Below are 26,059 nucleotides of genomic sequence, written 5' to 3' on the forward strand. Positions count from 1 at the left end.
AGCCAAGATAAAGCGCCCGCTCTTAATGAGTGAACACAAATTAACGAGTTACCGCACCCACCGCCCCGCGGGGCAGCTCGTGTGTCCCCACGGCTGTCTCCGCCGGCCCTCACCTCGTCCGCCAGGTCCCCGTCCGCCCCAAACAGCTTCTGCAGGTGTCCGGCCTGCGGGAGGACAGAGCTGCGGCCACGGGCTGCCCCGCCCGGGGCCCCGCTCCCTCCCGTCCGCGATGGGGCACCTCCCCACCCCGTGCAGGCCGGAGGAGCCCCCGAGGGCCCCGTGGCGGAGGCCCTACCCGCCGCGGGGACCCCAAGCCTCTCCTTGGGCCGAGCCCACCCCACGGGGACCCCCAGCCTCTTCCAGAGAGCCCCAAACAGGCCGGGCCCCCCGGTCTCGCTCCCGTTACCATGGCAGCACCCGGAGCCCGCAGGCGGAAGTGCGCCCGGCCGGGACGCGAACCCGCGGCCCGGTAGGGGCGGGAACGGCTCCCTTAGGGGCCCCGCCCCGCCGCTCGCGCGCAGGACGAGGCCCCGCCTCTTAAAGGGGCGGTGGCAGCGGCAGCACCGCCCCCGCGGTCCGTCTGTCCGCCGCGCGGTGCGTGCGGTGTCCCCGCGCCGCCCGGCCGGGCCGCCGCTCCCCGCGGCGCCGGCTGTGACTCACCGGGCCGCGCTGATTCATCCGCCCGCGCCCGCCCCGCAGCGCGGCCGCGTCGACCCTGCGCCCCGGCTGCCGCACGCACGCGTGTGCAATTGCACGGGCAGGTGCTGCCCGCGCGGCGGGCACACGCGTGTGTGGCTGCGTGTGTCTTGTGCACATGCCAGTGCACGGGTGCGGGGCCACGGCAGCCGCCTGCGTGTACTCAGCGCGTACACCCGCACGCCAGCCCAGCGCACGTGCAGAGCTGTCCATTGTGTGTGCACACACGTGTGCAGCGCAGGTGAGCCTCTGTGCACAGGGCACACTCATGTTGTTGCACACACAGGTGCACTCACATGTGACTCCCTGCCAACCTGTTGCACGCGCGCATTCACACGTGTGCGTTCATGCAAGAGCAATCGCACACCAGCTTCTTGTGCACACGCACGTGTGCAGCTGCACACCAGCCTGTGGCACACGGTTGTGCTGCAGCAGGCCGCCCCGTCACAGGCGCCCACACCGTGCCGTTGCACACCAGCCCATGGCGCACGCTCACACACACGCAGTTGCACAGCAGCGCACACGCACTCACACGCATTTGCCATTGCCCTCGCCCCGGCCCCTTTAAGGGCCCCCCCGCCTCGCCCCGCCCCCGGGGAAGGGGGCGGGGCGAGGCTATTTTTAGCGCAGGGTTCCGTCACGTGACGGCGAGTGACGTCACCGAATGTTGTTGTCGGGGCGGGCGGGGCCCCGCTGCAAAGATGGAGGGGCGGCGGGGCGCGCGCGGGGCGACGGGGCCGGGACCGGGGCCCGCGCAGGTACCGGGGCCGGCGGGGGGCGGCGCGGCGGGGGGGGCGCCGTGCAGCGCGGGGGGGCTGCAGCGCGGGGGTCGCCGTGCAGCGGGGCTCGCGCTGTGCGGTGTCGGGGGGGCCCGTGCAAATGGGGGGTCGTGCACATCGAGGGGGGCCCGCGCAAATGGGGGACCCGCGCGATCGGTTTGCGCGGAGCAGCGCGGGGTCCGCGCGCCAGACGCTCCGCAGCGCGGGCCCTTTGCGGGGGGTCCCGTTGCACCGCGCCGGGCTCGGGTCTGCCGGCAGCGCCGCCCTGACCCCCTGCGGTCCGTCCCGCCCCTGCAGAGCTGAGCGTGGCCCCCACGCGTGGCCCGTCCCGACCCCGTCTCGGGGCGATGCCTCGGGGGGGCTGCAGCACTGGGGGGAGCCGGGTCGGCCCTGAGTGTGTGTCCCCCCCACGCGGCTGGGTCCGACCCTGCTGAACGAGACCCGCGGGGGGCCACCCCTGTCCCCATGGGGGGTGGTACCGCGGGGGGGCCTCGGGGGCTGCGCTTCCCCATCGTTCTCCCTGGGCTCCCGTTTGTGCCCCCCCTTTTCCTGCAGAGCCTTGTGTAACGCTGTCCCCCCCCACGTTCCCTCTGTGTTCCCTACGTCCCCTCTGTCCCCCCACCCGCCTAGCAGGGTCCCCCATTCCCCGGGACCGCGTCCCGCCAGCGGGTGCTCAGGGACCGGGGGGCGCAGGGCTGGATGCGGCCGTCGCCTCCGGGCTCCCCTGGTTTGGTGCCGGGGGCTCTCCCGGGGGTGCTGACAGGGGCGCTTGGTCCCGCAGGGCTCCCGGGCGGCACAGGCACAGCCTCGGCGCTGACAGCCTCTCCGCACGGTCCCCCCCCGCACCAACGTCACCCGCCGGCCACCATGGACCCCCAGAGTGACACAGGTGAGACCCGGGGACAGCGGGGGGCGCTGCACCCAGCCGGGCATCGTCCCCAGCCCCCCTGCGTGGGGGGGTCCCCACCGTGGCCCTGGAGCCCCCCCCTCACCTCAGCAGCCGTCGGGGGGACGGGGACTGACGTGCCATCGCGGTGGCACACCCGGCGCACCGCCGCCACGCGCCCGCTGCGCCTCATCTGCGCCCGCGTGGGCGTCACCGTGCGAGACGGTGGATGCCGTGCGGCGGGCACGGTGCCTGAGCCGCCCCCGCCCCGGTGGTCCCGGACCCGGCACCTGAAAAACTGAGGCACGGGCTGGTCAGCGCCGTCCTGCTGCCGCACGGGCCGGTCAGCACCGTGCACACGGGTCACACGTGGCGGCTGCTTCAGCTCTTTGCGGTGAAATCTTGTGGCGCAGCTTGGCAGCAGGTCCCCGTGGACTCCAGTGTGCCGGGATGTGGGCTCAGCTCGGTGACCTCCCAGGGTGGTGCGTGGGGACGAGCTGGTGACTGCGAGCTTCCCCGCCGCGTCGGTGCTGCTGGCTCTTCATCAGAGCCGCCCTGTAATTAGCCCGGTGGGAATTCCAGTGACATCTGGACACGCGTGGCCCCCGACGCTCGGCCGGGGACAAGCGGCTTCGCCGACCCCAGCGTCCACCTGCAGCTTTCAGGGTGGTGGGGAGGGTGAACCAAGGCATGGGGTGATGTCGGAGACCCCATCGGCCTGGGTGGCACTGGAGATGTGCCATCAGTTCAGGACGGGGTGGGGGTGTCCCCTTTGCGCCCAGTACCCCACGCCGCCTGCCCCGGTGCTGCCGCTGCCCGTTACCCACCTGCTGGTATTTTTGGAGCGGCGCCCGGCCGTGCCTGGCACGTGGCTCGGTGGCACAGGGACGTGGCCCCGCCGCCTCTGCCCGTCCCCGCAGCGCTTTCCTTGGGGTCCCCTCCCAGCTGCAGCTCCAGCCGGTCTGGGGGGCTGCGGCAGCTGTGATGAGTTGGGCCGGGTCCAGCTGTGCTCCCTGGGGCCACGTGCATCACAGGGACATGTCCCAGGGCACTCCTGAGCCCCAGGGCTCCCTGTCACCTGCCGGGTGCTCGGTGTCCCCCGGGGCCCTCCCTGCACCTCACCCTGTGCTCACCCCAAAGCTGAGCTGCCTTTGGGGGGTTCTGCAGGAGCTGAGCGTCCCCCAGTGTCACAGGTGGTGGGATCATCCCTGGGCTGCAGGTACCCCCCTCTCCTCCATCCCCGCTGTTCACCCGGTTCCCTGAGCGCGTCCCCCGCTGTGCCACCACCCGGAGGGGCTGCGGGGGTCGGCGGCCCGAGGGCCAGTTCCCGTGGCCTCGTGCCCGGCGGCGGCACCAGGAATAGCTGGTGACGTCAGGGCCCGCAGCACCCCGGGGGGGCCGGGGCCGGGGGGCGGCCAGAAATATCCCAGCTATTAAAAGTCCCGGCTTGGGATTAACTTGCGGGTAAATAAACGTGGCTGCTGCTGGCGGGGGGGTTACGCACAGAGGGGGGGGATGTCACCGCCTCAGCCCATTGTCACCCCCTGGGCGCAGCCCCACGGAGCCGCTTCGGGTCACTGACCCGGCGGGAAATGCGCTGAGTCGGCGTCTGCGCCCCCCAGCCAGATGGGGACCCCGACTCCCGGGGCTCCTGTCGGGGGCCTGCGGTGGGGGGGCTGCTCGCCGCGCTCTCCGGGCCGGGGGCCGATCTCCCTCTGGCGACCCGGGTTTTATTCCCGGCAACGCTGATACGAATTAACAGCCCAGCAGCCAGGGGAGGGGGGCAGGTGGGTCTGGGGGCTTCTCGGGGGACCAGGGGATCCCAGCGCTGTGCAGCCTCCCCGGGCAGGAGCAGCCTCTCTTCCTCAGTCCTGGGGGGCAGTTTGGGGGTGCAGCCAGGGTGACCAATGTGTCCCCAGAGGGGATGGGGGCACAGGGCACGCCCCGTCCCGCGGGAGCCATCGTGGCCCCCCCGCACGCTGCCCTATTTATAGGCGGCTCCTCCCGTGCGCGGCGATTTCCAGGCGCCAGAGACCAGAGCCCGCGGGGGGGCCAGATCTGTGCCCTGCACTCCGGGGCTGCCCGGGGGGGCGGCTTTTGGGGGGCTGAAGCCGGGTCTGGCACGGGGGGGCTGGGGGTGCGCGTGCACGAGTGTGCACAGGGCGGAGCTGCTGTCCCCCCGCAGTGCACCCCTATGGGCACGGTGCAGCCCGCGCAGAGGGGCCTGTTGCACTGGCCGGGGGGCACCAAGGGGTTAAGCAGGGGTTAATCCCATGGGGTGGTGGCCCCCCCGGCAAGGGTGGTGGCCCCGGCCCCTCGCCAGCCCAAAGCCACTTCTGAGCCCCTAAGTGCAGGTTTGACTCCTGCCCCGGCCCCTCCCGTGGCTATTTTTAGCTTCCCCCCCGGGGGCCGCCCCTTCTGGCTGGTGCTGGGTGCTGCCACCCCCCCATTGCACCCCAGCACCCCCTCTGGGTGGCTTTGTGGCCCCCCCGAAGCGGGGACCGTCAGGCTCTGCAGAGCTGTGGGCCCCCCCACGCGCCCCCCAAACCTGCCCCCGGTGCGTGGCGACCCGAGGCTGAGCGCCCGGGGTGAAGTGGGAGGGGGCGAGGCGCGCGCTGCGAGGCGCGGGGACACTGGGGCGCTGGGGAGGGGCCGGGGGCCGGTCCCGCGCGCTGCGGTGACGGTGACGTCCGCGGATCGTCCCGGGCGCGCGTCAGTGCCCGACGTGCGGCCGCGGGCGGGGGGGCGCACGTTAGCGTGCAGCGCGCGCCCCCGCCCCCGCCTTCCTGTTTGCGTGGGGCCGGGGTCCCCCCGCCGGACCGCTGTGCGGGGGAGGGCCCGGGCGCCTGGGCTCCCTGCCCGTGCCCTTCGTGGGTTGTGGGTTTCTGGTGGGTGCTGGGGGAGTTATGCCCGTCCCTGGCTTGGGGCCGTAGGAGAGTGTGTTAGCGGGGGGAGGGCTCGATCCTGCCCCCCGACTGCCCTCTTGTTGCGTGTTGCAGATGCGGGGGCTCAGCTTGGCATGACTCCCCCATTTCTGGAGCGGGGGAGGGAAACGGAAGCGCGGGACGGATCCAGGGCGCTCGGAGCTGGTGGGGGACCCGGGGTCCTGGTGGGGGGGCTGGGCCCTGACACCCCGGCTGCCCCCAAACTGCCCCGTCCCTGGCAATTCCCGTCCCCTGCGCCTGCCCCTCTGCCCCCGTCCCTGGGACCCTGCCCCCCAGCCTGCCGGTGCCCGCAGGGCCGGAGGGGCCGGCGGAGCCCCCCGGGGAGCGGCGGGGCCCGGGGCTGGACGCGGTGGCGCGGGAGCGGCAGCTGCAGCGGGAGCTCCTGGCGCTCAAGCAGCAGCAGCAGCTCCAGAAGCAGCTGCTCTTCGCCGAGTTCCAGAAGCAGCACGAGCACCTCACCCGCCAGCACGAGGTCCAGCTCCAGAAGCACCTCAAGGTGCGGGGGGGGCGATGCAGCCTCGGGGGTCACCTGATGGGGGGGGGTGGAGCCATCTGGGGGAGTTGGGGGCTGATGGAGCCATGTGGCATCACCCTCTTGGGGTGCTGGGGACATTGGGGAGGTATTTGGGATGATGGAGCTGTGGGGTGTCACCTCTCTGGGTGATGGAACCATGGGGCATCCTGTCTTGGGGTGATGGGGCTGTGGGGTGTGACCTGTTGGGGTGATGGGGACTTTTGGGAGGAGACCAGGGGTCAAGGGGGCATCTCCTGTCCACAGCGCTGGGGCCACCAGGGAGGGACGGGGCACTGAAGCCGTGGGGTGTCAGTTGTCGGGGTGATGGAGCCTTTGGGGGTGCGGGGCCGCGAGGGGGCGTGCTGCCGCGTACATGGGGGCGCGGGCGCGCGCGGGTCCCGCAGCAGCAGCAGGAGGCGCTGGCCGCGCGCCGGCAGCAGGAGCTGGAGCAGCAGCGGCAGCGGGAGCGGCAGGAGCTGGAGCAGCAGCAGCGCCTGGAGCAGCTGCACGCGCTGCGCAGCAAGGACAGGAGCCGCGAGAGTGAGCGGGGCCGGGGGCTGCAGGGGGCCGGGGGCTGCAGGAGGCTCCCGGGGGCTGGGGGAGCGCGTGCCGTCCCCCCATCCCAGCCGTGCCCCCCCAGGTGCCATCGCCAGCACCGAGGTGAAGCTGAAGCTGCAGGAGTTTCTGCTCAGCAAGACGAAGGAGCCGGGCACCGGCCCGCCCAACCATTCCCTCCCCCAGCACCCCAAATGTTGGTAGGTCACCCCAGGACCCAGACACCCCCCCAGGCTGGGGCGGAGGGACCTGGGCGTCCCAGTCTCTTCCACCTTCGCCCCTCAGGGCTCACCACACCTCCTTGGACCAGAGTTCCCCGCCCCAGACTGGCAGCCCCGGGACTCCCCCCTCCTACAAACTCCCCCTCCTCGGCACCTACGACGGCCGGGACGATTTCCCGCTGCGCAAAACCGGTGGGTGCGGGGGCTCTGGCGGGGGCTCCGGCGGGGGCTCCGGAGCCGTGCGAGGCTGACGCTGCTGCCCCCGCAGCCTCCGAGCCCAACCTGAAGGTGCGGTCGCGGTTGAAACAGAAGGTGGCGGAGCGCAGGAGCAGCCCGCTGCTGCGCAGGAAGGACGGCACCGTCATCAGCACCTTCAAGAAGCGCGCGATTGAGATCACGGGTGAGCCGGGCGCCGGGTCTGCCTCAGCTGCCCTGAGTCGCCGGGGGGCTTTTTGCAGCGATGGGGGCTCTGGGGGGGACCCCGCGGCCTTGCCCTGCTGGCTGCCAGGGTGTGCACAGGCTCGTGCAACACGTGTGCACGCGAGTGCTTGTGTAAGGTGTGTGCACACGTGCATGTGCACATATATGCTTGTGCAACATACGTACACATATGTGGTTGTGTAATGTGTGCACATCCGCGCTTGTGCACATACATGCTTGTGCAACACATGTGCGTGAGTGGTTCTGTAACATGCGCACACGCACTCGTGCACACACATGCTTGTGTGTTCGCGCGGTTCTGAACGTGCACACACACTCAGGCGCACGCTGCCCTCCCTCCTGTGGCCACACGCCCCGGCAGGGGAAACCGAGGCAGGGCTGGGCATGGTGCGCCCCCTGACGCGTGGCCCCCCCGCAGTGTCCTCGCTCTGCAGCAGCGCCCCCGGCTCCGGGCCCAGCTCCCCCAACAGCTCCCACGGCGCCATTGCCGAGAACGGCCTCACCGGCTCCGTCCCCAACATCCCGGCCGAGGTACGGGCTGCAGGGCGCAGGCGCGTGGGGCGTGTGCTGTGTGTGCTCGTGTGTGTGCAAGTGTGTGCTGTGTGTGCTCGTGTGTGTGCAAGCGTGTGCTGTGAGTGTGCTCGGGGTACACATACGTCCATGTGTGTGCAGCTGGGTGCGTGCTCCGACGTGTGCACCACAGCACACTCAGAGGGCACACGTGTGCTCAGACGTGCGCAGCCAGCGGGTCCGTGTCTGGGCACACACGTGTGCTCAGGTACACACAGCCAGTGCCTGCTCCCAGGGCTGCAGGTCGTGTGTGTGTCCATGGTGTGCCATGGCACATATGTGTGCCTGTCTGTGGTGTGTCATGGCACACAGGTGTTTGCCTGTCCGTGGCATGTCATGGCACATGTGTGCCTGTCCATGGTGCATTGCAGCACACGCGTGTGCCTGCCCGTGGCATGTCGTGGCACACGTGCTCATGGCGTGTCTGTGTCGCGTCCCCGCCGCAGCAGCTCCTGCCGCAGCCCCTGGCGCTGGACAGCTCCGGCCAGCTCAGCCTCTACACGTCCCCGTCGCTGCCCAACATCTCGCTGGGGCTCCAGGCCACCGTCACCGTCACCAACTCCCACCTCAGTGTGAGTGGGGCCGGCGCAGGGACTCTGCACGGGGACCCTGCGCCCCGTGTGGCAGTGGGGACGTGGTGCCAGCCCCTGTCCCCGCAGGCGTCCCCCACGCTGTCCCCGCAGGCGGAGGCCGAGCGCCCGGCGGTGGCCGCTCTGCGCCCCGGGGCCACCCTCACCGGCAAGTTCCTGAGCACGTCGTCCATCCCGGGCTGCCTGCTGGGGGTGGCGCTGGACGGAGACCCCCCCGCCGGCCCCGCGTCCCTGCTGCAGCACGTCCTGCTGCTGGAGCAAGCGCGCCAGCAGAGCACCCTCATCACCGGTGAGAGCCCGCGCCACTTCTGGCGTGCCGCCGTGGTTTCCCTGCACTGCCTCAGTTTCCCCTGCGCCGCAGCAGTTTCCCCCCGCACTGCCGCGGTTCCCCCGCGCTGCCGCGGTTTCCCGCTGGCGGCCCAGCGCCGGCCGGGCCGGGCAGTGCCTGACGTGGCTCCCGCAGTGCCGCTGCACGGGCAGTCGCCGCTGGTGACCGGCGAGCGCGCGGGGAGCGTGCGGACGGTGACGAAGCTGCCGCGGCACCGGCCCCTGAGCCGCACGCAGTCGTCTCCGCTGCCGCAGAGCCCCCAGGCCCTGCCCCACGGCGCGCTGCCCCACGGCGCGCTGCCCCACGGCGCCCTCCAGCATCACTTCCTCGACAAGCAGCAGGTGTCGCTGGGCAAGGTGGGGAGGGGTTGCCGTGCAGCTGGAGGGGGGCGGTGGGGATGGGTGGGGGGGGGTCCTGGGCAGCTGTGGGGCGGGGGGGGGGGCCCGGGGCAGAGGGTGGTGCAGGGTGGCTGTGGAGCCGGGGGCACCGGGTCACTGTGGGGCTGGCAGGGGTGCTGGGGGGCTCAGTTTGGCCCTTGCACCCACCGCCCCCCCAGCTGCTCCCCAAGGCGGGGGAGTTGGCGCGGCAGCCCCCCACCCACCCCGAGGAGACGGAGGAGGAGCTGACGGAGCAGCAGTCTCCCCCCCCGGGTGACGGGGTCGCCCCACTCGCCCCCCTGGAAACTGGGGGCCCCCTGGAGCGCCCGCAGGACCCCGAGGGCTGTGGGGAGCCCCTCGAGCCGGGTGACAGCGGGGACGAGGCCCCTGACGTGACCGAGCTGGGCGTCACCTACAAGCAGGTGAGACTTTGGGGGGTGTGGACCAGGGTGGGGAGGCCCAAATGTCACCAGCCCCCCCAAGTGCCCCCCAAACTCTGCACGAGTGGCCCCCGCCGATCCCCTGGTCCCCCGCTCCCCAGCCCCCGTCCCCCCCTCTGCCTGTGCCCCGTTCCCCCCGCGCTGCCGCAGCGATGACTTGGAGGGCCCGGTGACTCATCCCCCCGCAGCCGCCGGCTCTGCCGCCCCCGCAGCCCCCCGGCCCCCGCCGTGACTCATCCCCCCCGCCCGTGGCCGCCCCCTCCCCTCCCTGGCTGGGCCGGGCTGACGGGCCGGGCCCCCCAGGTGTTCCCCGAGGCGCCGCTGCAGCTGTTCCCTGGCCCCCCCCTGGGCGTCCTGGCGCTGCCGCACCCGGCGCTCGCCCGCACCCAGTCGTCCCCGGCCAGCGCTGCCGTGAAGCCCCCCGCGCCCGACGGGCCCCCCCAGCACCTCTTCACCACAGGTACGGGGGGGGACGGCGGGCGGCCTGGGGGTGGGGGGCTGCTCTCCCTGGGGGTGTCACATCCTTTGTGCCCAGGAGCGTCCCTGTCCCTGGGGTTTCCAGTCCCTTGGGGTGCCAGGGGTCCCCGTGTTCCAAAGAGTTTCCTGTCCTGGGGTGCCCAGAGCTGCCCGTGTTCTATGCTGTCTCTTGGGGTGGCCCGTGTGCCGTGGGACCCCTGCCCCGTGGGCTCCCCCGTGGGGGCCCGGGGCCGCGCTGAGACTGCCGCGCAGGCGTGGTGTACGACACGTTCATGCTGAAGCACCAGTGCACCTGCGGCAACACCAACATCCACCCCGAGCACGCCGGCCGCATCCAGAGCATCTGGTCGCGCCTACAGGAGACCGGGCTCCTCGGCAAGTGCGAGGTGAGACCCCCCAGGGCCCCCTCCCACCCCCGGGTCCCCCTCACCTGGGGCTCATCCCGTGTCCCCTTCCCAGCGCGTCCGGGGCAGGAAGGCGACGCTGGAGGAGATCCAGACGGTGCACTCGGAGCATCACGCGCTGCTCTACGGCACCAGCCCCCTCAACCGCCAGAAGCTCGACAGCAAGAAGCTCCTGGGTAGGCGCTGACTGGGGGCGGGGGTGCCCGGACACCTGGGTCCCCTTTTGGATTTGGGTGGACACTGTCCCCACTGTCACCCCCCTTGTGACGGTACTGTCTGCCCCGCCAGGTCCCATCGGCCAGAAGACGTACGCCGTGCTGCCGTGCGGGGGCATCGGGGTGAGTGTGTGGTGGCGGGGGCCCCGGGCTGGCCTGGCCCCGCTGACGTGTCCCCGTGTCGCCCGGCACAGGTGGACAGTGACACGGTGTGGAACGAGATGCACTCATCCAGCGCGGTGCGCATGGCGGTGGGCTGCCTGCTGGAGCTCGCCTTCAAGGTGGCTGCCGGGGACATCAAGGTGAGGGGAGGGCTGGCACGTCACAGGCGTCCTTGTGCCCCCACCGGGCGCCCACACGCTCGGGGTGTGCAGGTGTCACACGTGCCCCTCTCTGTCCCTGTAGAACGGCTTTGCCGTCATCCGCCCCCCAGGGCACCACGCGGAGGAATCCACGGCCATGTGAGTGTGGGACCCCTGCCAGGGCCAGGGGGGCGCTGGGGACACCCCAGTGCTCACCGACGCTCGCCGTCCCCAGGGGCTTTTGCTTTTTCAACTCGGTGGCCATCTCAGCCAAACTGCTCCAGCAGAAGCTCAGCGTGGGCCGGATCCTCATCGTGGACTGGGTAAGGGCCCCCCGGGGAGGGGGACAGGGCCCCCCAGGTGACAGGGAGCCTGCAGGACGGGTGGGGGGTCCGTGACGCTGATGGCACCGGCAGGACATCCACCACGGGAATGGGACCCAACAAGCCTTCTACAGTGACCCCGACGTCCTCTACGTCTCCCTGCACCGCTACGACGACGGCAACTTCTTCCCAGGCAGCGGGGCGCCCGAGGAGGTATGGGGGGCTGCGGGGGGGACCCGCGTCCCCTGGTGTTCCCCACTCTGGCGGCAGCACTGGGGTCACTCGTGGCTGTGCCCAGGTGGGCAGCGGGATGGGAGTGGGCTACAACGTCAACATCGCCTGGACCGGCGGCGTGGACCCCCCCATCGGGGACGTGGAGTATCTGACCGCCTTCAGGTGGGCGTCCTGGGGGGCTGTGCCGTGGGGGGGTGTCCTGAGCCCCAGGGGGTTCCCTGTGTCCCGGGGATGTTCCTCTGTCCCGGGGATGTCCCTGTGCCCTGGGGGTCCCTGTGGCCTGACCCGCCCTGCAGGACCGTGGTGATGCCCATTGCAACCGAGTTCTCCCCGGATGTGGTGCTGGTCTCGGCCGGATTTGACGCTGTTGAGGGTCACTTGTCACCGCTCGGCGGCTACTCTGTCACCGCCAAATGTGAGTGGGGTCCGGGGGTGGCCCCCGGGTGCAGGGGCCCTGCTCGAGCTGCTCGTCACCCCCGCTGGTGTCCCCGCAGGCTTTGGCCACCTGACGAAGCAGCTGATGACGCTGGCGGGGGGCCGCGTGGTGCTGGCGCTGGAGGGCGGGCACGACCTGACGGCCATCTGCGACGCCTCGGAGGCCTGCGTGTCCGCGCTGCTGGGCCTGGAGGTGCGGGTCGCCCCTGCGACACCCGCCGTCCCCCCGGGGTGCAGGGTGTATCGGGGCACGCGCGGTGTTGTGCCTCGGTTTCCCCGGGGTCGATCAAGGGGCTCTGGTCCCGCCCCTGCTCTCGAGGGGTCTTGGGGGGGCTGGTGTCGGGTTTGGGTGCTGATGGTTCCCCCCCAGCTGGAGCCCCTGGACCCGTCCCTCCTGCAGCAGAAGCCCAACGCCAACGCAGTGGCCACCCTGGAGAAGGTCATCGAGATCCAGAGTGAGACCCTGCGGCCGGGGGAGGGGACGGGGTCCCGGGGTCCCTGGGCTGTCCCTGCCATGGGCAACACGGGAGGGGCCCCGGCGCTGGTTCTGTCCTGGGGGCCACAGGGGGGTCCCCAGCACTGTCCGCGCCGTTGGGGTGGCCATCAGGTCTGTCCCAGCCACAGGAGGCCCTGAGGACCGTCCTTGCCCTGGGGGGACCTGGAGGGGACTTTGGGGATGTGCCTGTCCCAGCGTGTCCCCGCGCTGTCCCTGTTCTTGGGGGGGACCCATGGGGCTCCCCACGTGTGTCCTGGCCATGGGGGTCCCCCGGGCTGTCCCGGCTGTGAGCAACAAGGGGGGTCTCTGGGGGGTCCCCGCGGGCCCGTCCCAGCGCTGCGGTGTCCCCAGGCCGGCACTGGGCCTCGCTGCGGGGCTGCGCGGGCGCCGTGGGCCGCTCGCTGCGGGAGGCGCAGGCGGGGGAGACGGCGGAGGCCGAGACCGTGACGGCCATGGCGCTGCTGTCGGTGGGCGCCGAGCGGGGGGGCTGCGGCCCCCGGCCCAGGTACGGCCACGGGGGACCCGGGGCTGCGCACGGAGCCACGCGTGGCGGGGGGGGGATGCGCGTCACCCCAGGCGGGTCTGTCCCACCCGAGGATGACGGGGACCTGGGGGTGTCGGGGCGGTGGCTCCGGGGGGTGGCAGAACCGGGGGTGTCGGGGCAGGGGGGTGACAGAACTGGGGGTGTCAGGGCGGGGGGGCTGGGGGGTGACAGAACGGGGGGTGTCGGGGCGGGGCGGTGACAGAACGGGGGGTGTCGGGGCGGTGGCTCCGGGGGGTGACAGAACGGGGGGTGTCGACGCGGGGGACAGTGGGCGGAGCTCCTCAGTTCCCCGCTGTGCCCAGGCCGGTGGAGGAGCCCGTGGAGCCCGTGGAGGCCATGGAGGCCGAGCCCGCGCCATGAGGCCGGTTCCAGAGAAGGGAGGAACACCTGGCAGAGGAAAAACACACAAAAATCACTAAAACAAACAGAAAAACTACAAAACAACTATGAAAAAGGAAAAAAAAAAAAGACAAAAACCTGAAGTGGAAGAAACTGGGAGAAAAAAAAAAAAAAGAGGAAAATATTTTCTTTTTGTATTAAAAAGAGAAGAAAAACACACAAAAAAAGGCCCGTCCTGTCCGGCTCACGCGGTGTTTGCGGTTGTGTCTGTGTGCAGCAGCAGTTCACTGGCCTCCCGTCCGTCCATCCGTCCGTCCGTCCTGTCGCTGCCCGGCCCCCGGCGGCCCTCTTGGTTTTAGGGGGTTTTCCTTGTTTTCTCCCCGTTTCCCGGTTTCCCCCCGCCCGGGTGTCCGTCCCGGGGGCGACGGGGACATTTGTGCCTTTGATTCGGTTCTTTATTTTAATGCCTTAATTTCCCTGTGAGCTTTTAGGTTTCCCGGTTGTGTCCCCGCCTCGGTGTCCCCGGTCAGGGTGACAGGGAGGGACGAGCCCCGGTGCCGTCTGTGTCACCGCGGTGGGGGTGACAGGGAGGGACGAGCCCCGGTGCCTCTGTGTCACCGCGGTGGGGGTGACAGGGAGGGACGAGCCCCGGTGCCTCTGTGTCACCGCGGTGGGGGTGGCGGGTCCTGGCGCCTCCGTTGGGACAAAACTTTGTTCTTAAAGGAGATAAAAAGGAAAAAGCCCAGGGAGCAGAGGAAGAAAGACTTCTTGTCACCGCGCCGGCCGAGGACTTGGAGCCGCCGGAGCTCGGGAGGGACCAGGACAGACCCCCAGGTAGCGCGTTTTCCTACAGATGGATTATTTAATTGTATTTTTGTAACGGGGGGGGGGGCAGCGGGGGCGGTGCTTCGTGGTTTCAGTTATTCTGGGGTCCCGGGGCGGGATGGGGCGAGGGGGTGTCCCCTGTCCCTGGCGGGGAGGAGGAAGCGGGGGACACGGGCCCAGCTGTCCCCAGGGGGGTCTGTTGGTGGCACAAGCAGCCCGGGACCCGCTCTGTCCCCCCTCTGTTTTGGGGGGGTCGCGGTTGACACCTCGTGTAGAACCGACCCCTCCCGGGGCCGGGGCCGCCCCCCCGCAGCGAGGGTCCTGCTTCGGACCCGTGTCCCCGTGTCCCCCCCTCGGTCTCCGCCCGCTCGCGCTCTCGCCAGGTTCTCAGTTCAGTATTTTGTACGATGTCACCGATGTTCGTCCTTGTACAAATAAAACTGTTTCTGGCAATACCCAGCGGCACACGCAGCGTGGGGGGGCGGGGGGGCCGCCAGTGCCTTTGTGTCCCTTTTGTGTCCCCTTTCCCATCCCCAGGGCTTCGTGGTTGCCCTACGTGCCTCAGTTTCCCCACCACCCGGCGGGACGCGGAGCTGGCCCAGCACGGCCGGGGGGCTGCGACCCCCCATCCCCACCACCTCTGGGGAGGCTCCAGCCCCCCCATCTCCCCCAGCTCTGCATGGGGGGTCCCTGGCCCATGCCCCCCCGCGCAGGACCAGAGCAGCAGGTTGGTCACATTGGTGCCTTTATTTGGTGAGAAACGTGGTGGCCCCTCCGACCACCACAGTGCGGGGGTCCTGGCGTGAGGGGGTCCCGGCCCCTTCCCCCTCCCTGCGCCAGGAGAAAACTGAACTGGGGGGGCTGGGGCGGCTGGGGGTGGAGTGGAAGGTGTTGCTGCTTGCTGGTGACCCCCAGGCTGGGCCTGTCCCCACATGTGCCCCCAGACCTGCTGGGCAGGGGGACACGCCAGCCCTGCCCCATGCCGGGGGGGTCTCGTGGCCCCAGGGGGAGCAGCAGGAGTCAAACAACTGGCCAGGGGACCCGTAGGGACGTGGGTGCCCCAGCCATGGGCAGAGCCAGGACGGGGGCTCAGTGAGGATCCCGAGGGTGGGGAGCCTATGGTGGGGACCCCTACTCGGCGTGGGGGGCGCCCCACACGCCCCGGGGGAGGCAGAGGACGAGCCGGGGCAGCAGCGATGTCACCAGCCAGGGCGCAGCCGCGTACCTGAGGATGCTGGCGCCGTACCAGAGCGTGGCGTCCTCCGGCTGCGGCAGCCGGTGCAGCCCCTGCATGGCCCCCAGCGCCAGCGCAGCCCCCGCCAGCCGCTGCCGGGGGGCCAGGGGCTGCCCCCGGTGCAGGGGCAGCGCGGCCGCCAGCGCCAACCCCAGGCTGCTGCCCGCGTCGCGGCACACGGAGGCGAAGGGCCGGGTGTCGCGGCGCAGCCAGGCAGGGCTGGCGCACCATTTGGTGGCCAGAGCGATGGACCTGCGGGCGGGGGGCGGAGGTGAGACCCCCGCCCTCTGGCAGACCGCAGCCCCCCGCCCCGGGCACTGACTCACCAGTCGACGTCCACGCCGGCAGCCAGCAGCGCGCGGTGCAGCGCCAGCGTGCCCAGCAGCAGGGCCAGCGCCGCGGCCAGGAAGAACCAGGCAGGGCGGGACGTGGGGGTCCGGCCCTGCAGCCCCCAGCCCAGGGCGGCCCCTGCACGGGGAGGACGGGGGTGCCAGGGTAGGTGGGGGCTCCAGGGAGGGGAAGGCACGCAAAACGCCCCGGGCAGGGGCCCGAGCGCCGCCCCCACCCCGCTCACCTGCCAGGATGCCGCCGAGCACCTGGTGCGGGAAGTGGGCGAGGACGAAGACGCGCGAGAGCCCGAGGACGATGAGGAGCAGCACGTAGGCGACGAAGGGGCTCAGGCGCAGTGCCAGGCTGGGGGCAGAGCAGAGGTGAAGAGAGCGGAAACCTGCGGCGGGGAGGGCTCGGGGGCGGCTGCGGCAGCCGGAGCTGCGGGGCAGAGCTGAGCCCCGCGGGGCCGCCCCGTGCGGGGGGTTGTGCGCCCACCCGCTGCCGCTGCTCCCAAGGGCTGGGGCCACGTCCCCGTCCCTGGACTCACCTCCGGGAGCGCCGGGACGCCAGTGACGTCAGCAAGGTGACAAGTGGCCAGAGCGCGGCCCCCATGATCATGCAGTGTCCAGACGGGCTCCCTGCAGGGGGGGCGCGGGACAAGGGTCGGGGAGCGGGCACCTGCAGCCCCTCCCGGCGGATCCCAGCGCCAGAGGGGACTCGGGGAAAAGCTTTTTGCCGTTACTCACCCGGTCCCGTCTCGCAGGACACGGGGAACTGGCGCAGCGGGACCTTCTCGGCAAGTCCCGACTCATGGACCCACCAGAACGGGCGCTCCCCAAACAGCCACCTGGTGGGGCAGAAACCACCGGGCAGCGGCCGAGGCCCGAGCCGGCAGTGGGGGCCGGACCCCCCACTCCCGTGGCTCTTTCGTGGCGTGGCCGTCTGGCCGGTGCGGCCCTGCCGCTCGGGCGCTGGCGGAACCCCGCGCCCCCGGGCGCCCCCGGCGCAGCAGCCGCCCCGTCCCCCAGCGGAGCCCGCGGCTGCGCTCCCGCTGCGGTGAAGGTGCTGCCGCTCCGCCCCGCGGCGCCACCCGGCGCGCCGGGACCGCGAGGCCCCCGGCTGCCCCCTCACCATTTGAGGACCACGTTGAGCCACTCCGAGAGCAGCCCGACCCACAGCACCGACAGCCCCGCCTCGCGGTCCAGGAAATGGGCGGCGGGGAAGCAGACGGTGAAGACGCTTTTGGGGTCGGCCAGGGAGGTCACGGCCACGCAGAGCGGCTCCAGCCAGGGCGGCCCGGCCTGCAGCGCCTGCGCCACGCGCACGCCGGCCACGTGCAGCGCGTCCATGGCGCCGCACGGCGCGGCCGGGGCGGCTGTCGCGCTGGGGGTGTCGCCCCGCGGGTGTCGCCCCGCGGGTGTCGCGCCGTGGGTGTCGCCCCGCAGGTGTCGCGCCGTGGGTGGCTCCGCGCAGCGTCACCTGAGGGACACGCCGCCGTGTGACGCGAGCGCCGCTCCAGGAGCCGCTCGACGCCTCAAGTTTCCCGCGCAGGACTCCGACCCCCGCGGCCCCGCAGCGCCCGGCGGGAGCGGCCCCGCACGCCCTGACCCGCACGCCCTGACCCGCACGCCCTGACCCGCACGCCCTGACCCGCGGCCTCCCCGCGCGCTGCCTAGGCCCGGCCGGCCCGGCCCCGCGCTCACCGGCCTCTTCCGCCTACAGCCCCCAGCGGCCCCCGCGGCAGCGACGGGGCGGCGCGAGGGCCAACGGGCGGGGGCGGCGCGAGCGCGGCCAAGGTCACCCCGCCCCTCGTCGCGCGCGGTGACGCCGCGGCCCCGCCCCGCCGCGCCCGGGCCCGCGGAGCCGCTGCGGCGCGGAGAAGATGGCGGCGCCGGGCGAGTACTTCAGCGTGGGCAGCCAGGTGTCGTGCCGCACCTGCCAGGAGCAGCGCCTGCAGGGCGAGGTCGTCGCCTTCGACTACCCCAGCAAGATGCTGGCGCTCAGTATCCGCCGCAGCGCCGCGCCGGGCCCGCCGCGCCTGGGCCGGCCCGCCCGGGCCTGTGCGCCCGCCCGCGGGGAGCGGGGGCCGGACGGGGAGCCCGGGGCCGCGGGGGCGGGAGGGGCCTGGCGGGGGGCGGGGGAGCCGCTGGCGGCGCTCTCGGGGCAGCCCTGGGGGAGCGGGAGCCCCGCACTGGCCTTACGGGGGGAGTGAGGGGCCGCGAACTGGGGCCCCTGGGGGAAAAGGGGAAAAGGGGGTGCCCTGTCCGGAGGCGTTGGAGGCGGCCGGGAGCCCCGCACTGCGGCTGCGGGGGAGCGGGGGGGTTGGGGGAGCCGTGAGCCCTGTACTGCGGTTTCTGGGGGGTGTGGGGTGATGCACGGGGAGGTTTTGGCAGGGAAGGAGGAGCGCTGCGCTGGGCTGACTGGGGGCAGCGCGGAGCCCCGTGCCGGGATCCTGGGACGGGCGCAGCACGGAGCTGCGTGGGGCAGGGGCAGCCCTGCAGTGGGTCGCCGGGTGGGAGCTGGGGCGCCGTGCGGGGGGCTGTTTTATGGAGGGCGAGGGCTCTGGCTGGCCCCCGCACAGCCCTGCGTTAGGGCTGTGGACGTCCCGTCTGGATTTGTTTCCCTTAACGTTGTTTCCCCAGAATGCCCCTCTTCCAGCGGAAAGCCCAACCACGCAGACATCCTGCTCGTAAACCTACAGTACGTGTCAGAAGTGGAAATAATCAATGACCGCACGGAAACACCTCCTCCTCTAGCTTCACTCAACGTTAGCAAGGTGAGAGCCCGTCCCGTGGGGCGGGGGACCCACGGGGGAGCAGCTTTGGAGCTTCGCCTCGCCCGCGTCCGTCGTGCCTTGCCCGAGCTGCCCCGGGCACGCGCCCGCAGGGGCCGGGCCAGGAAGGCGCCCGAGCGCGGGGCCGGCGCCCCGGGGCTGCCCGGCGGGCCCGAGCTCTGGCGGGTGCCCCTGCCCGCGGCCCCGCGGGTGCTGGCCGTTGCTGGGGACACAGCGCTGTGGGGTGACAGGAGCAGGGACGCGCACAGTTGGATTTTGAGGATCTGCCGTTGGTATGTCCCTGGGGGGGCTGGTTCTGGCTCCCAGAGAGGAGGTGTCACAAAACAGGGAGGTGAACCCCGGCCCCCATGCTGGCGTGAAGCAGCTGATGCTGTGGGTGTGGCGGTGGCTTTTCAGTTGCCACCACCGTGACAGGAGGGTGACCCACGTGCCTCCTCCCTGCACACAGGGAACTGGGGTCTGGCGGTGCCACAGTGTGAGCGACCTGGCCCTGGGTGCGCTGGAAGAGGAGCTGGGGGTGAGCCCTGGCTGCGTTGGCGCCCGGGGGGCGAGTGGCGTCCTGGGGCGGGCCCGGCCCTGCTGATCGCCATATGGGGGACAGCGCTGGGACCGGGGGGGCCGCAGCACCCGGTGCTGGGGACAGCATGGTGGGAGGGTGGGAATCGCTCCTCGTTATCTGGATGTAATTGACGATGTGGACTGCGAGCAGCAGAGCTTGCGGGGGGACGGTGCCCCTGGCGCTGCCGTCGACGCTGAGGTGGCGCTCAGCCCGGTCCCGTGTCCCCGCAGCTCGCCAACAAAGCGCGGACGGAGAAGGAGGAGAAGTTGAGCCAGGCGTACGCCATCAGCGCGGGGGTGTCGCTGGAGGGGCAGCAGCTCTTCCAGACCATACACAAGACGTGAGTCCCCTCGCGGTGCCGCGGGTGGGGGCTGCTCGTGTCCTTGGGGGCTCACGTCGCGTCGCCCCGTCCCTCAGGTTTGCCGCCAAACGCTGCCAGCGTGTCCCGGGACGCGCGGGCCGGAGCCGCGCGGTCACGCGTCGCCGTTCCTTGTGTCCCCCGCAGCATCAAGGACTGTAAGTGGCAGGAGAAGAACATCGTGGTGATGGAGGAGGTCGTCATCGCCCCCCCGTACCAGGTGGAGAACTGCAAAGGCAAGGAGGGCAGCGCGCTGAGCCACGTACGGAAAATCGTGAGTAGGGGCGGGGGCGGCGCCGGGGACACGGGGACGGGGCGCAGCCCGGGATCCCGCGCTGAGCCCCGCGCCCCCCGCAGGTGGAGAAGCACTTTCGGGACGCGGAGAGCCAGAAGGTGCTGCAGCGGGCGCAGGCACAGCCCACACAGAAGGACACGTCCCTCTCGTCCTGAGCCCCCGGGCTCCCGCGTTTGTGTCCCGGCTCTGAGCTCGTGAACGGGGGCCTGTTCCAGACCTTAGACTTTAAAACGAACGAGAAAAGAGAATAATTTAAAGCTCACACATTACTTGACTAACAGACTTTCTTTCTCCGCCATGTTTTCTCTCCCACCAGCCAGTAAGACTCGGGGCGCTTCATTCTTTGACCTTTTCCTCCCGCCCCCCCGCTGCCAGACCCCTTTGCTTTTCTAAAGGGGGTTTGTCACCCTGTCCCCCCACGTGTCCCGCTCCCAGACCCCACCATACCTGCCCCGAGCTGACCGCGCTGCCCGCCCGGGGCCCGCACCAGCGCGGTCTCGTTTTAATTTTGTTTGCACAGGGCAAGGCTTGAATTAGTCTTATTTTTCTTATCTTTAAATATATATATGAATATATATTAAAATGTTCTTTAAATATTTTCTGCTTCTGGCGGTTCTTCAACCAGGATCGTGGCAAAAAACCCCGTGACCCCCGTCCTCTGCCGCCCCAGCAGCGCCGCGAGCCCGGGGGCGCAGGTGTGGGCGGGGCCGTGGCCCCGTGCCCCGCCCGCTGCCACACCCGGCCTGCCGCGGGCTTTGCTCCCCTCTTTCTTTTTCGTTTTTAATTGCCCCTTTTTGCCTTTTTTTTTTTTTTTAGATATATTTTTCTTTTCTTTTTTGCCATGATCCTCTCCCCTCCCCTTTGTTTTGTTTTTTTAATAAATGGATCAGAATCAAACAATTCAAGCCCTGCCTTAGAGGAGTTAAAAATTAAAAAAAAAAAAAAAAGAGAAAAAAAAAAAAGGAAATTTTTTAGTATTGTTTAGCAGAAACAATAAAACCCGAAATTTTTTTAACCATCACCCGTGTCTGGCGCTCTGGGGCGGGGCCTCGGCGGGGGCGGGGCCTCGGCGGGGCGGGGCTCCGCCGAGTGCCGCTTAGGGGGCGGGGCGTGTGGCGGCGCATCGGGGCGGGGTTTCGCCTGGGGGCGGAGCCTCGAGGCGGGGGCGGAGGCGCTTCCGGCGCGGGGCGGGGCTTCCGGCGGGGTGATGGCGGCGGGCCGGGGCTGGCGGCGGCGGGCGCTGCGGCTGCTGACGGCGGGCGGCGCCGTCCTGCTCACGCGCTTCCCGTTCTGGCACTGCTTCAGCGGGCTGCTGCTCTGCGCCGAGCGCGCCGACGGCCGGCGGTGCGGCCCGGGGCTGCCGGGCGGGGGGGGCTGGGGGTCCCGGGTGACCGCGGCGCCGGGGCGGGTGTGGGGCAGCCGGGGCGTCCCGGGGGCCGTGCGGAGCGGTGGGGCCGGGGGAGGGCGTGCGGAGCTGGGGGTCACGAAGGGCCCTGTCCGGGCGGGGCTGGGGGTCACGAAGGGCCCTGTCCGGGGGGGGCTGGGGGTCACGAAGGGCGTGCCGGGGGGTGCTGGGGGGCTCGGGGTGGGCAGGTGGGAGCTGGGGCGCAGGGTGGGCAGGCGGGGCGGCGGTGGGGAGCTGCAGGCAGGGGCTGGAGCTGCCGCCCCCCCAGGAAGCCGGACATCCCCGTCCCCTACCTGTACGTGGACATGGGGGTGGCCGTGCTCTGCGCCAGCTTCATGTCCTTCGGGGTGAAGCGCCGCTGGTTCGCCCTGGGCGCCGCGCTGCAGCTCGCAGTTGCCACCTACGCCGCCCACGTCGGCGGCCACGTCCACTACGGTGACTGGCTGAAGGTGAGACCCCCCCGGCTCCCCTGACACCCGCCCTGGGGGGCCCGGGCTGACGCTGGCCCCGGCAGGTGCGGATGTACTCGCGGACCATCGCCATCATCGGCGGGTTCCTCATCCTGGCCAGCGGCGCGGGCGAGCTGTACCGGCAGAAACCGCGCAGCCGCTCCCTGCAGTCCACGGGACAGGTCTTCCTCGGCATCTACCTCATCTGCCAGGTACGGGGACACGGGCACCGTGGGGGTCCGGGACACTGGGGGGACCGGGACACTGGGGGGACCCGCCGTCCCGGGGCACTGACAGCCGCCTCCTGCGGGCGGGGCCGGACCCGGCGGGGTCGGTGCCGGGGGAGGCGGCTCGGGGGGCGCCCCGCGCTGCAGCCCCGTGTCCCGCAGGCGTACTCGCTGCAGCACAGCCGGGAGGACCGCCTGGCCTACCTGGACCACCTGCTGGGCGGGGAGCTGGCGCTGCAGCTGCTGTTCGTGCTGTACGCGCTGCTGGCGCTCGCCTTCCTGTCGGGCTGCTACGTGCGCGCGGCCGCGCAGGTGCTGGCGGTGCTGCTGCCGCCCGCCATCCTGCTCATCGACGGCAACCTGGGCTACTGGCACGCCGGCCGCGTCGAGTTCTGGAACCAGATGAAGCTCATCGGCCAGAGCGTCGGCATCTTCGGCGCCGTCGTCATCCTGGCCACCGACGGCTGACGGGCGCTGCCTGGACTGGGGCACGGGGGGGCTTTTTTTAAAGAATTGCCACTATTTATTTTTTTTTAATTTGTAAATATTTGATAATTGTACTGGAGGATGAGGCGGGTGCTGCCCTGGGTGTGGGGGGAGCCGGGGGGCTCCTGACTCTGGGGTGGTGGCCACTGTGTGGCTGGACCCCCCGCCATGGGGTGTCCCCCCCGGTGTGTTTTTACTGATGAAATGAGAATCTTTTACGTCACCGCTGGGCTGTCGCGGCTGTTGTGCACGGGGGGGTGGAGCCGGGGGGGCTCCATTCCGGGGCCCTGGGGGGGCATGGATGGTGCTCAGTGTTCCCCTCCCCGCGGTGGGGAAACTGAGGCACAGGGGAGGGGGGCCTGGGTGGGGCTTTGCTGCCAGTCCCTGGGGTCATCTGCTGCCTGTCCCCTGCCTGTCCCCCACCTGTGTGCTGTCCCCCGCCTGTCCCCTGCCTGTGTGCTGTCCCCTGCCTGTGTGCTGTCCCCTGCCTGTGTGCTGTCCCCTGCCTGTCCCCCTGCCTGTCCCCCGCCTGTCCCCCGCCTGTCCCCCGCCTGTCCCCCGCCTGTGTGCTGTCCTCCGCCTGTCCCCCGCCTGTCCCCCACCTGTCCCCCGCCTGTCCCCCCGCCTGTGTGCTGTCCCCCCGCCTGTCCCCCCACCTGTCCCCCCGCCTGTCCCCCGCCTGTCCCCTGCCTGTCCCCTGCCTGTGTGCTGCCCCCGTCCCCCCTCCCTCTCCGGGCTGGGCAGCTGTGTCCCCCCCGGCGGTGGAAAAGCAAACAGGGGCAGGAAGTTCCTTCCTGCGGGAGGGTCGCAGGGCCCCTAAAGTGCCTCCGGCGGAACCGGGGGCCATAAAGCACGGGGGAGCGGGGGGGCCGTGTTTGCTCTCCTGGCTCCTTCCGTGTGCCCGGGGGGGGCACAGCCGGGGGTGGCACTTCAGGTGGTGACAGAACCATCCTGTGACCTTTGGAAAATGGCTGTTTACTGTCCCTGGGGGCAATGGTGCAGAAGATGCTCAGCTCCCTGTGCCCCCCCGGGGCTGCTTTGTGGCGGGGGGGGGGCCTGGACCCTGATCCTTCCCCTCCCGGCTTGGGGACATCTGTGATGATGTGGTGACATTGCCGCTGTCTTGGGCTTGGTCCCCGTCTGTAGGTGGCACCGCAGGGTCGGTGTCCCCTGTGCCCCCCCCGGGCCCCATCGGGGGCTCCTCTGTGGGGGGGTTCACCCCACCGATGGGTGCTGGATCCCAGGGACGCGTGGAGGGGACGGGGGGGCCGCGGCGCCATCGCTCCAATTAGCGCGGCCATTGACGAGCTGTGGGACGTGACAGGAGCCGGGAGGTGACCCGGGGCTCAGCGCTCGTGTCCCCGCACACCGCGGTGACACCGCGGCCACGCCACGGGGGTGAGTTCCCCTGGGGCTGTGGGCAGGCGCGGGTCGGGACCCCCGCGGTGGCGCCGCCGCGCGCCGGGACCCCCCTGCTGCTCGCCGGGGTGACAGCCGGGGCAGGAGCGGGGACTGTGTCCCCTGCAGCCGGGCCGGTGACACCCCGCAGGGTCCCCTGAGCCGTGTCTCTTCTGTCCCCTCTGTCCCTCTGGCTGGATACGTGTCGGGTTCTGGGCTGGAGCTTCCTGGGGATTTTGGGGACCCTCTTCTGCCACCTGTCCCCCCCCAGCACCCACGTGGTGGCTTTGGTGGCCCTTTCCTGGCAGGGACCGAGAGCCGCCGCTCGCAGCACGTCCCTGCCGGGCACCCCTGTGCCTCAGTTTCCCCAGGCTGGGTGATGGCTCCTTAATGCCAAATCCATAATGAATCGGTGTCCCCCCCGCACGGGGATGGAAAGGGCGGCTCATCCGTCCTGGAGCGCGGTGGCAGCGGGCGGTGACCGCGGTGGCAGTGGCGGGGCTGCAGTGACAGGGCTGCAGCAGCGGCTCCGCAACCTGCTCTGCCGTCCGGGGCAACCGAGGCAGCCATGGCTGCGGCCCCCGCTCGGTGCTGTCCCCTGGGTGGCTCGTGCCACGGCCGTGTCCCCCGTGCTGTGTCATGGCTGCGCCGCGTTTGTTTCCCTGTGTGCAGCCGATGTCCCCGTGAGCCGCTGCCATGTTCCAGGGCTGCGCCATGTGCCAGGGCTGCGTGTCACATCCGTGTCCGTGTGCCAGATCTATGTGTCATGTCTGTGTCCGCGTGCCATGTGCCACACGCCGTGTCTGTGTCCCGTGGCTCCGTGCCATGTCCCTGTGCCACTGTGTCCCCAACACTCTGTGTGTGTCCTGTGCCCCTTGGTGCAGCCTGGGGGCTCTGCCAAGGGACAGTGACAAGCTGCGGGCACGTGTCCCCCGGGGCGGGTGGCGGGGGGGCTGCTGGGGTCCCGCGGTGCCCGTGGGTCGGCGTGGGGGAGGGAGGAGCCAGCAGCCCCCCCAGAGGCTTTAAAACCCCGTGCGGGTGGAGCAGCCACGGTGTCCCCAGCACTGTCACCCACTGCAGGCCCTGCCTGTCACCTCCCGCCTGCTCCACCGTGAGTGTGGGGACAGCCCGGGGACGGGGACCTGGGCGTCCCGTGGAGGGGAGGCTGGAACCCTGGGAGGGAGGTGGAGATGTCCCCTTGGGACCTTGGGGGTCTCTGGAAGTCCCTGGGGCGAGATGTCCCTTTGGGGACGGGGGTCTCCGGAAGGGAGGTGTCGTGGGGGGCCATGGGGGGAACTGTCTCTTGGTGAGGAGGGTGATGTCCCTGGGGAGCCGGGAGCGCCCTGGGGCTGTGGCATCCCCATGGGGACGGGGGCACCCGCGGGTGACGGTGACACGCCTGGGGCTGCCCCGTCCCCACGCAGATGGTGCGGTCCCCGCGGCGCCCGCTGGCGGCCGCGTCCCTGTGCGCGCTGCTGTGCCTGGGCGCGCTGGCGGCCGCATACCCCCCCAAACCCGAGAGCCCCGGGGACGACGCATCTCCCGAGGAGGTGGCCAAGTACTTCTCAGCCCTTCGCCACTACATCAACCTGGTGACGCGGCAGAGGTGAGCGCGGGCACGTGTGACGCGCGTGCGAGCCCAGTGGCACTCGTGCAAACCCCCGTGCGTGTGGGGACGTTCCCGTTTGCACACTCGTGCATCTCTTTGCACGCTCGTGCGTGCGCGGTCCCGTGTGCAGCCTCGTGCTCCGTGTCCCGCAGGTACGGCAAACGAGCCGGCGTCGGGGCGGCCACGTCGGGGCTGCTCCACGGGGCCACCAGCGACAGGTCACGGTGAGCGTCCCTGTCACCCCGTGCACCGGGAATGCGCTGCGCCCTGGGGTGGGGGTGCTGGGGGTCCTGGGGATGGTTGGTGGTCCCAGGGGGTGCTGGGGGTCTCTCCGCCCTTTTCTCACCGGCTCTTCCCCACAGGTACGCCGATGACTCTGCGTGGTGACCGGCCCCCCCACCCCCGGCCCCCGAATCCTCCCTGTCTCTCTGTGTCTCCCCAGGGGGCCGGGGGCTCTGCCACGGGGTGGCCCCCGCACCGGCGCCAGTGCGGGCCCCCCCTCGGGAGGGCCGGGGACCCCCAGAGCCCAGCCTGGGGGTGTCCCGCTGGGGGGGACCCCGACCCCTCCCCTCCCCGTCACTGTTGGTGGGTCCCGCGCGGTGCCCCCATCCCTGGCCAGCGGCAATAAAGACACGATCGTGGGCACCCACCTGGGCTGTGTGTGGGAACGGGGGGGGAAGGGACAAGGGACAGAGGGACCTGCTGGGGTGCAGGGGAGGGGGGCCGGGGGGGGGTCAGGGGTGGAAGGTCAGGGGGGAGTGGAGCGGGGGGGACAGTAGGATGGGAGAGGGGTGTGCCGGGGGGTGGAGCACTCGGGAGGTGGGTACTGGGGTGCACTGGGTGTGGGGGTGATGGGGGCGCTGGCTGTGGGTGCTGGGGTGTGGGGGTGCAGGGTGCACTGACTCCTCTGCTGTGGGTTACCGGGGTGCTCGGTTGGGGTACCGGGGTGTACAGTGAGGTCCCTGGGGGGGCTGCGGCT

General features: G+C 70.9%; 5 protein-coding genes across 11 annotated transcripts; 4 read left to right on the plus strand and 1 right to left on the minus strand.

Moving 5' to 3' along the window:
• Positions 1 to 1,314: 1,314 nt before the first annotated feature.
• HDAC5 (histone deacetylase 5) lies at positions 1,315 to 14,391 on the plus strand. Of its 7 annotated transcripts, none has more exons than XM_065039501.1 (26): positions 1,315 to 1,454; positions 2,257 to 2,364; positions 5,600 to 5,802; positions 6,225 to 6,360; positions 6,461 to 6,575; positions 6,661 to 6,788; positions 6,865 to 6,996; positions 7,456 to 7,568; positions 8,054 to 8,179; positions 8,267 to 8,486; positions 8,661 to 8,881; positions 9,082 to 9,324; positions 9,646 to 9,802; positions 10,072 to 10,205; positions 10,279 to 10,399; positions 10,512 to 10,561; positions 10,633 to 10,740; positions 10,844 to 10,899; positions 10,976 to 11,063; positions 11,157 to 11,276; positions 11,362 to 11,459; positions 11,594 to 11,712; positions 11,792 to 11,925; positions 12,103 to 12,187; positions 12,580 to 12,733; positions 13,075 to 14,391. In XM_065039501.1, the coding sequence occupies exons 1-26, from the start codon at positions 1,361 to 1,363 to the stop codon at positions 13,130 to 13,132; spliced, it is 3,321 nt and encodes a 1,106-aa protein (XP_064895573.1). In that variant the 5' UTR covers positions 1,315 to 1,360; the 3' UTR covers positions 13,133 to 14,391. The 7 variants fall into 7 exon arrangements, with proteins under 7 accessions (XP_064895573.1, XP_064895576.1, XP_064895577.1 ...); XM_065039504.1 differs by having other exon boundaries at positions 9,094 to 9,324; XM_065039505.1 differs by having other exon boundaries at positions 8,291 to 8,486.
• Positions 14,392 to 14,664: 273 nt separating this feature from the next.
• Positions 14,665 to 17,309, minus strand: G6PC3 (glucose-6-phosphatase catalytic subunit 3). The gene is made up of 7 exons (XM_065039583.1): positions 17,204 to 17,309; positions 16,632 to 16,979; positions 16,247 to 16,347; positions 16,048 to 16,138; positions 15,745 to 15,863; positions 15,497 to 15,638; positions 14,665 to 15,422 (listed from the first exon to the last, which is right to left on the minus strand). Exons 2-7 carry the CDS (start codon positions 16,847 to 16,849, stop codon positions 15,068 to 15,070), a joined length of 1,026 nt encoding a protein of 341 aa, XP_064895655.1. The 5' UTR covers positions 16,850 to 16,979; positions 17,204 to 17,309; the 3' UTR covers positions 14,665 to 15,067.
• LSM12 (LSM12 homolog) lies at positions 17,293 to 20,527 on the plus strand. The gene is made up of 5 exons (XM_065039589.1): positions 17,293 to 17,503; positions 18,143 to 18,276; positions 19,084 to 19,193; positions 19,359 to 19,485; positions 19,569 to 20,527. Exons 1-5 carry the CDS (start codon positions 17,383 to 17,385, stop codon positions 19,659 to 19,661), a joined length of 585 nt encoding a protein of 194 aa, XP_064895661.1. The 5' UTR covers positions 17,293 to 17,382; the 3' UTR covers positions 19,662 to 20,527.
• A 150-nt stretch (positions 20,528 to 20,677) lies between these two features.
• On the plus strand, positions 20,678 to 22,296 carry TMEM101 (transmembrane protein 101). Its single transcript, XM_065039588.1, has 4 exons — positions 20,678 to 20,850; positions 21,180 to 21,360; positions 21,426 to 21,572; positions 21,750 to 22,296. The coding sequence occupies exons 1-4, from the start codon at positions 20,714 to 20,716 to the stop codon at positions 22,053 to 22,055; spliced, it is 771 nt and encodes a 256-aa protein (XP_064895660.1). The 5' UTR covers positions 20,678 to 20,713; the 3' UTR covers positions 22,056 to 22,296.
• Positions 22,297 to 22,728: 432 nt separating this feature from the next.
• Positions 22,729 to 25,762, plus strand: LOC135576146 (peptide YY-like). Its single transcript, XM_065039590.1, has 3 exons — positions 22,729 to 25,077; positions 25,233 to 25,304; positions 25,443 to 25,762. Exons 1-3 carry the CDS (start codon positions 24,896 to 24,898, stop codon positions 25,465 to 25,467), a joined length of 279 nt encoding a protein of 92 aa, XP_064895662.1. The 5' UTR covers positions 22,729 to 24,895; the 3' UTR covers positions 25,468 to 25,762.
• The last annotated feature ends 297 nt before the right edge of the window (positions 25,763 to 26,059 follow it).

This window comes from Columba livia, chromosome 23, assembly GCF_036013475.1.
Source record: "Columba livia isolate bColLiv1 breed racing homer chromosome 23, bColLiv1.pat.W.v2, whole genome shotgun sequence".
Classification (NCBI taxonomy): domain Eukaryota; kingdom Metazoa; phylum Chordata; class Aves; order Columbiformes; family Columbidae; genus Columba; species Columba livia.

Excerpts from the sequence above, each read along its gene's own strand:
- HDAC5 (XM_065039501.1), top strand. The coding sequence starts at position 1,361 with ATGTTGTTGTCGGGGCGGGCGGGGCCCCGCTGCAAAGATGGAGGGGCG. Across the intron at positions 6,789-6,864 it reads TTTCCCGCTGCGCAAAACCG|CCTCCGAGCCCAACCTGAAG; the intron begins GTGGGTGCGGGG and ends CTGCCCCCGCAG. Across the intron at positions 11,713-11,791 it reads CTACTCTGTCACCGCCAAAT|GCTTTGGCCACCTGACGAAG; the intron begins GTGAGTGGGGTC and ends GTGTCCCCGCAG.
- G6PC3 (XM_065039583.1), bottom strand. The coding sequence starts at position 16,849 with ATGGACGCGCTGCACGTGGCCGGCGTGCGCGTGGCGCAGGCGCTGCAG. Across the intron at positions 16,139-16,246 it reads GTCCTGCGAGACGGGACCGG|GGAGCCCGTCTGGACACTGC; the intron begins GTGAGTAACGGC and ends CCCCCCCTGCAG. Across the intron at positions 15,639-15,744 it reads GCTCGGCGGCATCCTGGCAG|GGGCCGCCCTGGGCTGGGGG; the intron begins GTGAGCGGGGTG and ends CTCCCCGTGCAG.
- LSM12 (XM_065039589.1), top strand. The coding sequence starts at position 17,383 with ATGGCGGCGCCGGGCGAGTACTTCAGCGTGGGCAGCCAGGTGTCGTGC. Across the intron at positions 17,504-18,142 it reads CAGCAAGATGCTGGCGCTCA|AATGCCCCTCTTCCAGCGGA; the intron begins GTATCCGCCGCA and ends TTGTTTCCCCAG. Across the intron at positions 18,277-19,083 it reads CTTCACTCAACGTTAGCAAG|CTCGCCAACAAAGCGCGGAC; the intron begins GTGAGAGCCCGT and ends GTGTCCCCGCAG.
- TMEM101 (XM_065039588.1), top strand. The coding sequence starts at position 20,714 with ATGGCGGCGGGCCGGGGCTGGCGGCGGCGGGCGCTGCGGCTGCTGACG. Across the intron at positions 20,851-21,179 it reads GAGCGCGCCGACGGCCGGCG|GAAGCCGGACATCCCCGTCC; the intron begins GTGCGGCCCGGG and ends CCGCCCCCCCAG. Across the intron at positions 21,361-21,425 it reads ACTACGGTGACTGGCTGAAG|GTGCGGATGTACTCGCGGAC; the intron begins GTGAGACCCCCC and ends TGGCCCCGGCAG.
- LOC135576146 (XM_065039590.1), top strand. The coding sequence starts at position 24,896 with ATGGTGCGGTCCCCGCGGCGCCCGCTGGCGGCCGCGTCCCTGTGCGCG. Across the intron at positions 25,078-25,232 it reads AACCTGGTGACGCGGCAGAG|GTACGGCAAACGAGCCGGCG; the intron begins GTGAGCGCGGGC and ends CGTGTCCCGCAG. Across the intron at positions 25,305-25,442 it reads GCCACCAGCGACAGGTCACG|GTACGCCGATGACTCTGCGT; the intron begins GTGAGCGTCCCT and ends TCTTCCCCACAG.